The sequence below is a fragment of the Heptranchias perlo genome, chromosome 26 (assembly GCF_035084215.1).
Source record: "Heptranchias perlo isolate sHepPer1 chromosome 26, sHepPer1.hap1, whole genome shotgun sequence".
Taxonomy (NCBI): Eukaryota; Metazoa; Chordata; class Chondrichthyes; order Hexanchiformes; family Hexanchidae; genus Heptranchias; species Heptranchias perlo.
The window spans coordinates 24,188,635-24,204,843 of record NC_090350.1 but is presented as its reverse complement, the minus strand read 5'-3'; the positions used below and the strand labels follow the sequence as shown (position 1 = coordinate 24,204,843).

At 39.0% G+C, this 16,209-nt stretch overlaps 1 protein-coding gene across 4 annotated transcripts in view; it reads right to left on the bottom strand.

Annotated features, from left to right (window-relative positions):
• Positions 1-5,028: 5,028 nt before the first annotated feature.
• Positions 5,029-16,209, bottom strand: part of LOC137342575 (dyslexia-associated protein KIAA0319-like protein) — a 79,464-nt gene continuing 68,283 nt past the window's right edge. For all 4 annotated transcript variants that reach the window (XM_068006549.1, XM_068006546.1, XM_068006548.1 and 1 more), the window contains exons 20-21: positions 14,352-14,446; positions 5,029-6,388 (exon numbers count right to left, since the gene is read on the bottom strand). In XM_068006549.1, the coding sequence (XP_067862650.1) occupies positions 6,201-6,388; positions 14,352-14,446 (283 nt within the window). In that variant the 3' untranslated portion in view covers positions 5,029-6,200. The remainder of the gene's footprint in view (positions 6,389-14,351; positions 14,447-16,209) is intronic.

Genomic DNA, 16,209 nt, shown 5'->3' with positions numbered 1-16,209 from the left:
TTATGCTATTCATTCAACCCATCTGACAGTAAATCCACCAGACTGGTTGCTTTTCGTATTAGCTAATGTCATAAATTCAAAGGGAAGGCACCTATTTTTACAACATATTCATCACTAAGGATTTAAGCAATGGACTAATTTTTCTTCACAATACTGGACATGAAAAGGTATTCCTAAGGTAGTCTTCCGAAGGTATATTATTCAGCCACAAAATTTTTCTTTGCTTGCCAGGGTACTATTTTATTTTTGATTGGCCTTTTAGGATTGAGACCTAAAATAACCTTTGTAGGTTGCCTTTCCTGCATTTCCTCAACCTGTCTAGCTAAAATCTCCTTTGTGTCAAATGAAGATGCATAATGCGTGCAGAACCATCCCCGAGAATCAAAACTAAGTGTGTCAGTATAGCTGCTTGTACAGAACTAACATTGCTTGTGGTACTGTAAACACCAATCTTTACTGCAGCCTGCTTAATAAACACATGTAATCTGCATTGAAACTTGAACTACCCTTATTATTTTCCTTAGCGAACTTATCGATTAATACACAGCTTGCCCAGGATAACTAGTATATGATGAGGAGTACTGAAGAAACGTTGAAAGTAGATATGGGACAAGTCATTGTCTGGACTTCCCATCTGGACAAATCAAAGACTTACCAATCCTAGTTTGGGATAATTGAACCTAGCAAGGTTGGGAAACAGGGATTGACACGATCCGGATACTATACATTATGTCAATCCAATGAGAATTACTGGCAGATGATGTTGCAACTTTGAGATGATGGCACTAAACAGAGAATGCTCCTCCTTTGGAGACTTTACAAAATTCTGTTTTCTCTCATCTAATTCCTTGTGAATGTAATTGAGGATAATAATGGGAAAAACAGTACCCATCTGGCACTGTCCAAAGGGTTCTGTTTGGTAATATCTGTAAAAGGTATGGGACATCATTTTGGATTTTTCCATTCATTTCTTTCCAATTTACCCATGGTAAGTAGAAGAAATCAATCCTGAATGTCTCATTCCACAGAACCTCACCTTAAGAGAACAAAATAAGAAAACCAAGTATTCAAAAATGGTAAAGGTAGGATACAAAACACTACAGATAAATTTGCACATCATACGAACTTGGACCATGTGTGATGTAAGGTTATTTAAATTCTGTAAGTGCCTCCTATGGACAGATAGAAGATAAAAATATTTTTAGTACAAAAAAACACTGAAAATTGAATGGCTCATTTATTGATAGATAAGGGACTTTCAAAGCAGTGCATACTAGATTTTATCCAGATGACAGTACACAGACCAATAGTCTTTTTTTTTAAATGCAGTTACAGACATAAATTAGTACATTTTAAAACAAGTTTTACATCAAGTTGCAAAACGCCTGGTAGCCACAAGTTGATGTCAAAATGGCTATATTTTAAAAAAATTGTTTGAGGCAGATTGAATAAAAGAGTCACGTTAGGAGCAAATTTCACATTACACATGAAAACCCAATTTCATATCCATTCCCAATCCTTCATTTCCATTTCCTATAATGTTGTACCAGTGTCCATCTTGTCTCAAAGACTGCTACTGATCAAAAATGTTTCGACTGCTAATTCTCAATTTAACTTCTATTCAGCGTTTTTTTCAAATCGGACAGGCCAACAATCTTTGCAGGGAAAGGGTTTAAAAATGACGTTGACCACCCATCTATTCGTATTTGTTATTTTTAAACTGTGCTTTTAGGTTGGCAACACATTTTAAACTTTTCTTGTATGCATACAACAATAACAAGAGATTTTGTTGTCCAAAAATACATTTTAGACAGCCAATGGGCTTCTTTTCAAAAGCATACCACAGTAGATAAATAATTTGTATTACATAGCACCCTTTTAATCGAGTGAAACATCCCATCAAATCCAAGCCAGGCCCTAAAAAAAAGTTGTGGCCCTGTTCTACAGAACTGTTCTAGTTCGGTTAAACGCAGATATCAAACCTAGATTTTCACTGAACTCCATCCGGACAGGTGTTTTTTTTTGTAATTAACAGTGCATTAATCAAAAGCTGTTAAAATGATTAACCCCTTTACGAGCACGAACCTATACATATCGGTTTTGACGAAACACCTCTAGAATAGCATTTGTTCAAGTTTATTTCCTCATTCTTAAGAGCAAATAATGCAGTGTATAATTTGTAAATTTTGCATAGACTATCCAAATTCACTAGGGAATGGAGTACTGTTACCTAGATATAATTTAGTATTTATGCACCTCTATATTTTTAGAATAAACACAGGCAAGAAAATTGGCAAAGATAAATTTCCATGGGGATACATCACAGCTATCAATGATACATGCTCAATAAATCCACAAGTGAGGTTGATTAGATAACTCATGGATGGATGAAAAGAGGAGATATTTATTGCGTCATGGCTGGTCAGGACATATTCAACTGAAGAAAATAATTTGAGTGAATAATTCCTAATAAAAACTCTGGGGAAAAAAACATATCAAATGAAGCCGCATTGTGATGTCATTAGTGGAAAATACAATCCTTATTCCACTGTTATTTCCCCACAACAAAGTGTAACTTCCAGGTTCACATTAATCAGACCTTCTGCATACCTGTCCAGTAAACATAACGAAGGAGCTAACCTACTATTTAAAACATAAAACAAATGTTTAGTTTTTTTGGAAAATAAACTTTAGACATTGACAAAATTTAAACATTTGGCAGTTTGCTACTTTTTAAATCCTTACTTCAACTGATTGGTTGCTTATTCCCAGAAACCATCCAGATACCTTTGAAAGGACTACTCCTGCTTCACAAAGTAAACTGATCTCAGTCAAAAGTCTCCACATTAACAAACGTTGGTGCTTAGTGCAACTCTCCAATATAATGTATGCTATACAAGCAAAGGTGAACGATACAATTGTTGTCATTCACTACAACTGTGTAAATTTACTTAATTTTTGCACCTTGTAAAGGTCATTCAGTAGTTAGCTAGCTTTATGACATGAACTGGTTAGTCTCCAAGTATAACCGTTTGAAAGCGTGTTTACTTTACTTGCATGTACCTGGGTTCAGAAGCAATATGTTTAAGAATACCTCATGATCACCTTACACCTCACCAAGTGGAACATGGATATTAAAAGGCTTTATTTCAAATCATATTTACATGTGAATTTTCACAAAATACCCAAATATATTCATATGACCAATTGCTGCACGTTTACTGTAAAAGGATACAGAGCTATAAAAAAATTGTTCAAATATCCTGCATCTGCTGGAAGGTGGACAAATGGACTGAAGTCTCTTCTGCAATTCATGTTTGTGTTACTCTGTGGCTTAATCAAGAGGTGTGTTTCTTAGAAGGATGAGATGATGCAATGTCAATCTGTCAGTCAATTCAAATCCCTTTTCCTCCTCTACAAATCCAACATGGAGAAAAGCTGTTTCTAGTAACTTGGCAGAGCATGAGCAAAAAGAATCATGGATTGCCGTGCAGCACTACATTTAAGCAATCAGGTAAATGATATATATCATATAGACCACATTAGTTTAGACATTTTACACATTTTCCTCAGGCATAATGCGCTAAATTGGAGTCCTCATTTTTTAAAAAAAACATTTTCATCTGTTCCTTTCCTCCCACATAACTTCTCTGGCCAAAAGAAACAACTGGATATTTGTGCTGCCAGCCTTGGCGCAGTGGTGGCCCTCTTGCCTCGGAGTCAGCAGGTCATGGGTTCAAGCCCCTCTCCAGAGACTTGAACATGTAATCCATGCTTCCACTTCAGTACAGTACTAAGGGAGTGCTGCACTGTCGGAGGTGCCATTGTTTGGATGAGGTATTAAACCAAGGCCTCCTCTACCCTCTCAAGTGGTGTAAAAGATCCCATTGCATTATTCAAAAACGAGCTGGAAGTTGTCCCAGTGCCCAACAATTATCCCATAGCCAATATCACTTCAAAAAAAAATTATCTGGTCATTTATCTCATTGCTGCTTGTGGGACCTTACTATGTGCAAATTGGCTGCAGTGTTTCCTCCATTACAATAGTGACTGCACTTGAGAAGTATTTCAATGACTGTGAAGTGCTTTGGGACATCCTGAGGTCAAGAAAGTTCCTTCCTTCCTAGATATTTGTTCCCAGGCCTTATCCAATTGCACTCCACAACCACAGAGGTAGACAACAGCAGTTTGGGGTGACTCGTCCATTGAACTTCTCTCTTCCCAGTGCCTCTGAGCATGAATTGCCTCCTGAAGTCAATGAATCATGTTGCGGTTCAATTCCATTGGTACCAGCCGGCTTTTGGTATATTTCTCGAGTAGCCATTTGTTATGTGTGAGCAGCTACACGACAGTTAGAGGCATCACCACTAAGTTCAATCTTATCAATACGCATGTGCTTTCCAGCAGCACACACCGAAAACTTAGGATCTTGTTGGATGTGTGGTTCAGTAGCATATAACCTGATACATTTACTCACTAAGGACCCATACTGTGTCTTTTTAACCAAATAGAGCAGCTCAGGGAATAGATGCTCCAAACTGGGAAAGTTTTGAAAAATCTGCAAATATGCCCAATATGGCTCAGACCGATCACACCACACTCTGAATTTGGTTTGGATTACTCTTCTAGAAAGCATATCACTCATGTTACTATAATTAACAATCCAGTTTACATCATTATTGTTACAGGAATCTTTTTAGTGTGAAAATGCTTCACCTTTTACATGAAAGAATTGCTAGAATGTTTACTTACAGCACTACCCAGCAACAGGATACATTTTTCAACAAGTTTATGTCATATCTTAAAAAAGTTAATACAGCACCATATTAATTGCATGATGAGAGAACTTGACTACTTGTAGTCCTTATCTAATGGTGCAGTCCTGCCAATGTTAAGGAGAGATTAGATCGACAAAATTATTTTTTTTTAATGACAGGAACAGTTTTTTTGTTTTTAAACACATTACCCAGAACTGATCCAGATATCAAATTGCCTAAATTTTTGCCATTTTAAATTAAGGTACATAGCTCCTTTAAAACATTATTTTTTATTTAATCAGTATCACAGCATTTTGTTTTGCTGATGTACAACAGATACATTTCAAAGACCGTTAAAATGTTATCTCTATTACTGGAAGGCACGAGGTGGGGGGAAACTAACGCCTTGCTCATTACATTATTAATCCATCATATTAAGTTGTCACCAATTGGATCGTTCACCAGTGTCAAGATGTGAAGTCAGGTGCCAGTATATTAAAAAGGAAGACATAGGTTTTAATAAAGGAAAAACAAACCAGCAGCAAATAGACCTACATTCATCGGAAGGCAATAACATTGCAAAGCAGTTCCTTCCCATCAAAGAATAAATTAAAAACACCCTGTTAATACTTCACACTAAAAAGGTTTTTAAACCAACACATTCCCAATATTAACACCAAAAAAAAAATCAGTAGTGAGAATGACTGAGGGTCATTGCCAGATATGCAATATTTCAGCACAGGAGTGAACTCAAACTCTAAACAGCTACAGGTGAAGACAACAAATCCCTTTGTGTTCGCCTGCATGACAATTCTTCGACAGGAGAAAGGTAAAAGTTCATTGCAAAAATTCCAGAATTACAGGACAGTGCTTAGTATCACAGTAGTCAATTTTCCATGGATTTCAGCACATTTATAAAGTTGCTGACCTGAGGGAAACAATCATATCCAAACCCCAGGTGATGATTAAAGTCCATGGGACATCCAGTGTGTTCTCCATCACATTTTTGGTTTCTTGGGATATTTTTAAAGCTGCAATACAATAGATTTCCAGTGGGTGTCTCATTGGAAACACAGGACATCGAAACCATAATGGTGTAAGACAGGCTGCACTCGATGCTTCAGCTTTAGAAATTAATGAATGCACTACAGGCGGCAACTTTATTTTAAAAAGTTTTTTTGGCCAGTTTGCATCTCTCCTGAGTCTTTTTCTGGCCTTCAAGTGAGAAACCAGTTCTGTTAAACTCACATAAGTACATCAGTTTAAGCATTAGAATACTGAACTGACTCATTTCACAGGGATTGCATACTCTCTCTGCATGCAGCACAGCAGTCACTATTGCTTCAGATCAATCTTTGTTTTATTGAGCAGAGATAGTGTACTACTGGGACACAGTTTCTACCCTAGATCTACAGTTTTTACAAGTCTGGACCTAGATTCCAGTTATAGGATTTCTTCTCTTTGTTTGTTAGTTTTTTGAACTAATTGGCCATTGTGGATTGATCCATTCTGGTTTCGCAGTAACTTCCCTTTCTCTCTGTCTGGCCAGGTGAAGATCCCTTCATCACTGTCAAGTTCAGATTCTGAAATCATTAAGCTGGTGTTCTGTGCCGGAGCTTTCAGCCTGCCAACTACAACAAAACATTTATCAGCAAAAATGCAATACAGAGGGGGAAAATCACCTTACAGGAAGCAGAACATCTCAATTGGTATTCTTACTGGTGGAATTCCTAATAGTTTGCTAATGCCACCTATTTGGTAATTAAAAATATTTTAAAAATTCAAGCAAAATAGCTACTGCACCAAGGTCACAGTTTTAACTGTGGGCGAACACAGACGATGGCAGCTGCATATTCCTATCCACCAACAGCCTAATCCCATTTCACAGATGGTGTGTGGTTTAGTAACAGATTCACTATCATTTGTACTCCTTTGGCTGATCAGCTGAAGTAGCTGACCTGAATAGTTCATTCACAAAGTTCAATATTCATTAATAAATTGAATGTTACTAAACTAAATACAAAAGGACCACCTTCAAGTTATTGAACAGAATAGGTCCCTACCCCAAAGAGCATCCACAAAAATAATGTAATCATTTATCAAACAATTTCAGAATGATTAGTTTAAAACTAGTTTGTACAGGAACTGAATGCTCAACTTGTTTTGATACACAGCCTCAGAGCAGACATTTGTCTGCACCAAGTATCTGAGGAAGGGGCCAGGTCAATTCAAATACAAGCAACCTGTGAGTTTGTATGAAAATATATTTGATTGACATTTCTATTGGCGTTTACAAGATACATATTTAATTTTTTTTGTCCTGGTCAAATTTTGAACATTCCTGAGCCTGGACAAGGTGTAAATCCCATTTCTGCGTAGATGGGATGGGTGTGGGGGGGAATTGTTATATCATAAGAACATAAGAACTTGGAGCAGGAGTAGGCCAATCGGCCCCTCGAGCCTGCTCCGCCATTCAATAAGATCATGGCTGATCTGATCCCAACCACAAATCTAAAGAACACAAGAAGTCGGAGCAGGACCCGGCCACATAGCCCCTGGGCCCTCTCCGCCACCCACAGGGCATTGACCGATCCGAACTCAGCTTCATGTCCAATTTCCTGCCCGCTCCCCATAACCCCTAATTCCCTTTACTTCTAGGAAACTGTCTATTTCTGTTTTAAATTTATCTAATGATGTAGCTTCCACAGCTTCCTGGGGCAGCAAATTCCACAGACCTACCACCCTCTGAGTGAAGAAGTTTCTCCTCATCTCAGTTTTGAAAGAGCAGCCCCTTATTCTAAGATTATGCCCCCTAGTTCTAGTTTCACCCATCTTTGGGAACATCCTTACTGCATCCACCCGATCAAGACCCTTCACAATCTTATATGTTTCAATAAGATCGCCTCTCATTCTTCTGAACTCCAATGAGTAGAGTCCCAATCTACTCAACCTCTCCTCATATGTCCGCCCCCTCATCCCCGGGATTAACCGAGTGAACCTTCTTTGTACTGCCTCGAGAGCAAGTATGTCTTTTCTTAAGTATGGAGACCAAAACTGTATGCAGTATTCCAGGTGCGGTCTCACCAATACCTTATATAACTGCAGCAATACCTCCTTGTTTTTATATTCTATCCCCCTAGCAATAAAAGCCAACATTCCGTTGGCTTTCTTGATCACCTGCTGCACCTGCATACCAACTTTTTGATTTTCTTGCACTAGGACCCCCAGATCCCTTTGTACTGCAGTACTTTCCAGTCTCTCGCCATTAAGAAAATAACTTGCTCTCTGATTCTTCCTGCCAAAGTGCATAACCTCACATTTTCCAATATTATATTGCATCTGCCAAATCTCCACCTGGAACTCAGCTCCAACGGTTCTGCCCTAGTCAGACCGGACCTTTAAAGTCCGGTCAGGGGGGACTATGGGCGATCTTCTGCCCATCCCCAATGTCAAGGGTACATAATGGGTGGGGGTAGGGGTGTTCCCAGGCATCACTGGGAAATACCTCCCTTTATGCCCATAAAAGGTCTCAGCAGCTGCGACCAGCCAGGAGTCCCGAGAATGCCTTCAGAAGGCCAGAAGCCACCATTTTCGTCCGTCACAACCTCTGCACCCTCCTTGGCCACTGTCTCAGGTTGAACCACACCGTTCGCAAACTCTGTCTTACTTGACCCCAAGCTGAGCTTCTAAACCCATATCCTCTTCATCACAAAGACTTTCACATCCATAACATCGCCTGTCTCCACCCTGCCTCAGCCCATCTGCTGCTGAAACCCTCATCTATGCCTCTGTCATCTCTGGACTCGACAATCCCAATGTTCTCCTGGCAGGCCTCCCATTCTCCACCCTCCATAAACTTCAACTCATTCAAAACTCTGCTGCCCATATCCTATGCCGCACCAAGTCCCGTTCACCCATCATCCCTGTGCTCGCTGTCTTACATTGGCTCCCAGTTTCCCAACACCTCAAATTTAAAATTGTCATCTTAATACGACCTTCATGGCTTCACCCCACCATATCTCTGTAATCCTCTCTAACCCTAAAACCCTCCGAGAACACTGTTCCTCCAGCTCTGGCCTCTTGTGCATCTCCTATTCCTTTCGTCCCACCATTGCTGGCTGTGCCTTCAGCTGTTTCCACCCTAAGCTCTGGGATTCCCTCCCGAAGATACTCCACCTTCCTCTCCTCCATTAAGACTCTCTTTAAAATCCACCACTTTGACAAAGCTATTAATCACCCTCCTAATAGCTGCTTCTTTGGCTCGGCATCTATTTTTGTCTAGTTACGTTTCTGTGAAAGTCCTTGAGATGTTTTTCTATGTTAAAGGCATGATATAAATGCAAGTTGTTAGTAAAACAATTCTTTAGTCCTAGTGGCTCCAGAGAAAGCTAAAAATTAGAATTATTTTTATTTTAAAAAAAAATTGGGCTGATTTGGGCAACATGAGGAAAAAATATTTTTTATGCAGAGTTATGATGATCTGGAAAGCACTGCCTGAAAGAGTGGTGGAAGCAGATTCAATAGTAACTTTCAAAAGGAAATGGATAAATACTTGAAGGGAAAAAATTTACAGGGTTATGGGGACAGATCAGGGGAGTGGGACTAATTGGATAGCTCTTTCAAAGAGTCGGCACAGGTACAAAGGGTCGAATGGCCTCCTTCTGTGCTGTACCATACTATGATACTATGTTTCTGTACAGTTATCCATTTACTATTTAATAAATATTTTTGGTGATTCATAGCCCAAGACACAGTCTAGTGAAGTGTTTATTCTAGCATCTTCCACAGCGGAGGAAAATCACAAGGGAACGTGACATAACGGGTAGCCAAAATACAGTGGTGTGAGTTTTCTTTTCAACTCGTGGATCAACTAGATATTGGGCAGGTAATAGCATACTCCAACTCATTGGGGGGTTCATCCTGCTGAAGCGGTCCCCTCTCCCCATCCACTTTCCCCCTTCCCTGTCACGAAATTTTGAGGGGATGAGAATGGAACTAGGGAAGGTCAACTGGGAAAAAAAAAATTGACAAATGAAACAGCAGTGGGAAATATTTAAAATGGTGATCAAGAGAGTTCAGGAGAAATATATTCCTCTAAAAAAAAAGAACAAACTCGCCAATAATGAAACACCATGGATGAATAAAGACAGAAGGGTAAAATTGAAACTAAAGAAAAAAAAAGGTGACAAAAAAGGGAATACAAAGTTTAGGAAAGAAGTCAAAATAATAATTAGGAAAGAGGAACTACGAAATTAAATTATCAAGGAATATAAAAAGAAATAGTATTCTACAGACACATTAATAACAAAAGAAAAATCAGGATAGAGATGGGGCCACTAAGGAATGCACATGATAAACTCACAGGTAATGACAGTGAAATGGCAGAAATATTTATAGTTACTTTGCCTCAGTATTTACAGGGAGACTAACAAGGTGGGCATGACATTAGAAGAGATCAAAAAGGATATAAAGCCATTTAAGATATAAAGGAGGGAGGTAATTGATAAACTAATCAAACTTAGAGAGAATAAAACCCCCGGTCCACATGGACTGCATCCGCGCATATTAAAAGAAGTTAGGAAAGAGACAGCAGAGGCACTATTACATATATATAAAAATTCGTTACAAAAGGAAATAGTGCCAGAGGACTGGTGGACAGCTAATGTTATTCCTATATTTAAAAAGGGAGATAGAACAAGTCCAAGGAACTGTAGTCCAGTTAGCTTAATGTTGGTGGTAGGAAAGGTAATGGAATCTTTACTCAAAGATGTAATAGAAAAACATCTAGAGAATGAAAATCTAATAAAGAGTAGTCAGCTCAGATTTCAGAAGGGAAAGTCATGCTCGACCAACCTTATTGAATTCTTTGAAGAAGTAACAGAAAGAGTAGACAAGGGTAATGGAGTTGATGTAATATATTTAGATTTTCAAAAGGCCTTTGATAAGGTACTGCATTGTAGACTCATGACTAAGGTCAGAGCATGTGGAGTCAGGAAACAGGTAGTAGAATGGATAGCAAGCTGGCTACAAAACAGAAAACAGAGAGTAGGGGTTAAGGGTAGCTATTCAGGCTGGCAAAAGGTGGGAAGGTTCCACAGGGATTGGTACTGGGACCACTGTTCACAATTTACATTAATGATTTGGACTCGGGAATTGAAAGTACAATTTCAAAATTTGCAGACGACACCAAATTGGGGATGTAGTTAATACAAAGGAAGAATGTATCAAAATGCAAGAAGATAATAATAAACTTGCAGAATGGGCATATAATCGGCAAATAAATTTCAATACAGACAAGTGTGAGGTAGTGCATTTTGGTAGGAAGAATAAGGAGGCCATATACTGCTTGAATAATAAGAGTCTGCACGAACGGCAGTGGTTCAAAAAGGTGGCTCACCACCACCTTCTCAAGGGCAATTAGGGATGGGCAATAAATGCTGGCCTTGCCAGTGACGCCCACATCCCATGAATGAATAAAAAACAAAGTCTAAATGGGGTAGAGGAGCAAAGGGATCTCGGGTACAGATACACAAATCACTAGAAGTAGCGACACAGGTTAACAAGGCCATAAAAAAGGCAAACCAAGCACTGGGGTTCATTTCTAGAAGACTAGAATTGAAAAGCAGAGAAGTCATGTTAAACTTGTATAGAACTTTGGTTAGACCACACTTGGGAGTAGCGTGCACAGTTCTGGTCTCCATATTATAAAAAGGGATATCGAGGCATTGGAGAAAGTTGCAAAAAAGATCCACAAGGATGATACCAGAACTGAGAGGATATACTTATCAGGAAAGGCAGAACAGGCTGAGGCTCTTTTCTCTAGAAAAGAGAAGGCCGAGGGGTGACCTGATCGAAGTCTTTAAAATAATGAAAGTGTTTGATAGGGTCGACAGAGAAAATATTTCCACTTGTCGGAGTCCAAAACTGGAGGTCATAAATATAAATATAAATATAAGATAGATAGTCACTAATAAATTCAATAGGGAATTCAGGAGAAACTTCTTTACCCAGAGTGGTAAGAATGTGGAACTGCTACAAGGAGTAGTTGAGGCAAATAACATAGATGCATTTAAAGGTAAGCTAGATAAGCACACAAAGGAGAAAGGAATAGAAGGATATGCTGATAGGGTTAGATGAAGTAGGGAGGCTCGTGTGGAGCATAAGTTAGTTGGGCTGAATGGCCTGTCTCTGTGCTGTAGACGTGACATAAATAGGCCCTGGCCCAATGCCATACAGCCCTTCGTTGTTTTCTGTTACCTCTCTCCCTTCCTCCCTCCCCATCTCCCACTCTTCTTTCTCCTCTGACCACTCCCACCAAGGGTCTAGTTATCGCACCGCTTCCTATCCTGCTTGACCTGAGTGTACTGGGCGTGGTCTTGACTCCCTGCATATTGCACCACAGGAGATGGTTCCATTATAAATTTCTATGTTCCATTTAAACTTATTGGAGGAGCTTCAGCAACACCACAGGCAGAAATGTGCAATTACAGCATGACAATTTCCCATTATAAACGTGTAGGAATTTACAATGAAAATATGAAACTAAGGACAGAATGTATAACTTTAAAATGGGGAGGGGGAAGAAAACTACATTACGTCTACATGCACTGGTCCAAATATCACCCAGCCTCTAACCCTGGGAAGACTACAATTGGTTTTGGCTGTCACGTAACACCATGGTAGATTGATTAGTATATTATTTAGTTAAGGTAAATCCTGAATATTACTTTAAAATAAGACAAAATTGTAGTATCAGAGATCATAAGTATAAACTTGTGCAAAGTATATTAAAATTAGATACCAGTAGGAACTTCTCATATAAAGGGTGATATATATGTCTGAAATATATTGACAGGTAAGGCTGTAGAGATGAAGACTTCGAGGGCATTCATTTGGAGGGCACGACAGCTAGAATATTAGAGGGATAAGCTTGGTGAGACAAATCACTTTTTCTTGTTCTTCACGTCTATATTCTTATCATAGCAAATTTGTTTGCATTTTGCACACCTAATCTGGTCTACAAAACCAACTTTCAGTCTTCCAGTGTCCTTGGCCTGTTTGTATTCTACCTACTGCTGTTCTAAATCTCACTGCCAACAGAAAAAATAAACCTCCATTTCTTTGTACTAGTGTGAACAAATGCTGAGAATACTGCAGTAAATCCTTACTACAAATAGTGCAGTAATTAACACTATACATTACTGGTCCTGGGACAGTAAATTTTATTTCATATTATATATCCTCATTTATAACATCCAAAGAAACTGAAGGGAACAAACCCACTGTCTACACCAATCCAGTACTGTGTGATCTGCAATACAAGCTCTATGAACTGGATGAAAAATGCTACTCCTGCTAGCCAGCTCAATAAGTCAGCTGAGAGTTGCAAGTTGATATCTATATTCCAGATCTTTTCTTCCATTCCTCAAACATAGTTACACTAAAAATAGGTATCATTCTCTGCACGTGTAAAGGTTGCAGTGCACATTTGTTAATCAAGGCAACACTGACCAATAGTGGAGGTGTCTCACTGAAAACTTTTTTAAAATTGAAAGTTCTTGATGAATGTTGTTGTCATCAAGATGAGGGATAATTGTGCAGATGGTCAGCAATAAGCAATCAATGCTGGTAAGGACAGATGCAGAGTAAATTCCCTTTATTCTACCCGAACAAGGTGCCTTACCCTAATTTCAAAAGAGTGCAACTACATGGTGACATTTCCATTTTTCATTCCAGCCCCTTTGAGGATGGCAATTTGTGCTGTAGACCTATATCCATTAGAAATTTGTTTTAGATTCCCAAACCTGATTTCACTTTGCAATTTTACAGTTAGCACAGAAGAGACTTTTAATGCCAGTCCAGGTGATAATTGAACTGAAGATACAAGAGTGAAAGGACTGTGAGCAACCAAGTCCCTCTCGCGGTGATAACGGTGAGGCTCTGCTCCCATAAATGAGCCTTGCTGGATGAAATGGATTGGAGAACTGGGCATGGAGGGGGCAGCATGCCCGATTTGTGGTGCTCCCAATTTTCCACTGATTCATTTTAATGACTTGAGAATCGGGAGTGCCATGAACCGGGCACGCTGGCCTCTGTGGCAGATTCTATGATCTGAACTCCTATTGAGTGAGACTCCGCATCATAAGCGGAGCCTCACAAAATTTGCTCTGCAATGGAAAGTAGGGTCAGCTCCACTGAGATCTGGCTCAAGTACATGGTTTCTGAGATCGCACTGGGCACAGTAAAACAAGACTTATCACAGCGCTCATGTTATGTCATTATGTTAATGATAGGCAGAATCAATTTATCAGCATAATTTCTATAGCTTTGCAAGAGTAAAATGCTTCTAGTCTACAGATTGGAATTCCAACATGCTGGATCATTCAGTGAGAGGAGAAAAGATCTTGGCTGCAATTCCCCATGTGGTGAGTTCCTGCTTTAGAATGGCTTTGGTGGAGGCCAGAGAGCAGGAAGGCATCCTGCTCCTGTCAGGGAAGATGTTAAGTGATGCAGGGAGACTCAAGAAGAAAAAAGAGAGACACAATGAACTCTTAAAAAAGTCACAGCTTCAATGTTTCTTTCTCATTCCAATACCTGGCTTGGAGCTGGACTTCAATTCCAGACTTTCGTGATCATCTGTAGCATCTAGTATTTTATATCTGCTTTTTCTTCTAGATTTTCCTTTGCGTCTGAAACAACAATTCGTAATTTTTGGACAAGTATTTCAACTGAGGTGTGTAGCAGTGTTACAGATATATTACAAAAGAAATAAGATTGACAATGTATGCGTATTTATGATATTTCTCCCCCACCTCACTCCAAAGCTTAATATTTCAGTACTAATTCTTTCTTCTTTTAAGTGAAACTTACCCTCCCCTCCCCCCCCCCCCCCATATTTTATTCCAAGATTACCAAGTTGAAACAAGAAAACTGGCAAATACTTAACAAATGATGGTGCAGGAATTAAAAAATTAAATTTAACATTTTCAATTTATTTTTACACGAGATAAAAAGTGACATTGGTTTTCACACTGTGTATTTTCAAAACAGTGTTTATGAGAGGGTACACTGATGGCCTGCTTGTGCACATTTGTATACTAACTTAACATGCTTCAGGTCCAAAGTGGATGTGTGGCGAGACCAGCACACCTGGACAGGGGCACACATAAGGCTATTCCAATCCCTCCAGGGGTGTTATTGGTTGAGTCACTTTTTTATGTGCAGCTTGGGACCTCTGGTGGTGTATGTTCATTGTCATTAACCAGTCCTTTCCTATATTTTTCTCCCTTCGTATATCTATGCTGCCCCCTGCAGATGACAGAAAGCATGATTAATGGGGCAAATGCTTTATATTCTCTTCCCCCCCCCCCCCCCCTCCACCGCCCAATATCAAGAAATGGAGTAACCCATTTAGAACCCTGACTAGTAGAAAAACATCTTCAAGACATGCCAGAATTTAAATGATTGGATTGGACACCGTGAACAGGAGTCCAATGGTAATCAGATTCATTCTTTTGTAAGAGGGAAGGGGTATACCTTATACATTAGAATACTGAATATGGTTTATGGCTTGTAAGCAGTCCTTCCTACAAAGCTCATGTTTCTTTGGATTAACTGATGGACAACAGGCACTCATACCAAGGCAAGAATGCACTCAACATGTAGGTTTTTGTATATTAGCAGAAAGACAGATACTAATGGAATTCAAACCTAGGTCAATATATTTAGTTAATTACTGCCATTACATCACTGAAGATTATCTACATTTCCCATTCTATAACTTCCAGACTTTCGCATTTAACTGCACATCTGCCCTCACCTGAAGTTGCTATCTATTTTGCACGTAAATAACGGTGAGCACTGTTAGCTTCACCGTTATTTTGACAGTGAATTCCAGCCCAATACGTAGAACACACAGGAATACAACTTTTGAACAGTATAATCAACAACCCTTCGTGTGAGTAAGTTAATATATATATGCACAATTTATATGTGTAATTGAACATTATTTCCTTTTAATCTCTATTGACTCAAATATACAATACATTAATTTAGGAATGCTTTCTAAAACATATTCATACTCGATATTTACATTTCATTTACAGTATTACTTTTTGATTCAATGAATCCCATACTGTCAATATTTTGCAATTCCAGGCAAAATATATATGTCATTTGAAGTTACAATGACACTTAAGTGGTTGGATTGGTATTAAGTTTTCCCACATTCTGCACCCTAACAAGTAGGGCACGAATATATTCTGATTCTGGGCCAATCCACTTGTTAATATATTCAACCATTTCTCAGGATCTGATATTTTTATCCTGGTCTGAAAGGCTAAAACATTAAATCAAGATGAACTCCATGGAACTCACATTGGCGGCCTGGGTTATATTTAGCAGTTAACCATGGATTATGAATGAATTGGAGATATCCAAGCATTCACATCAT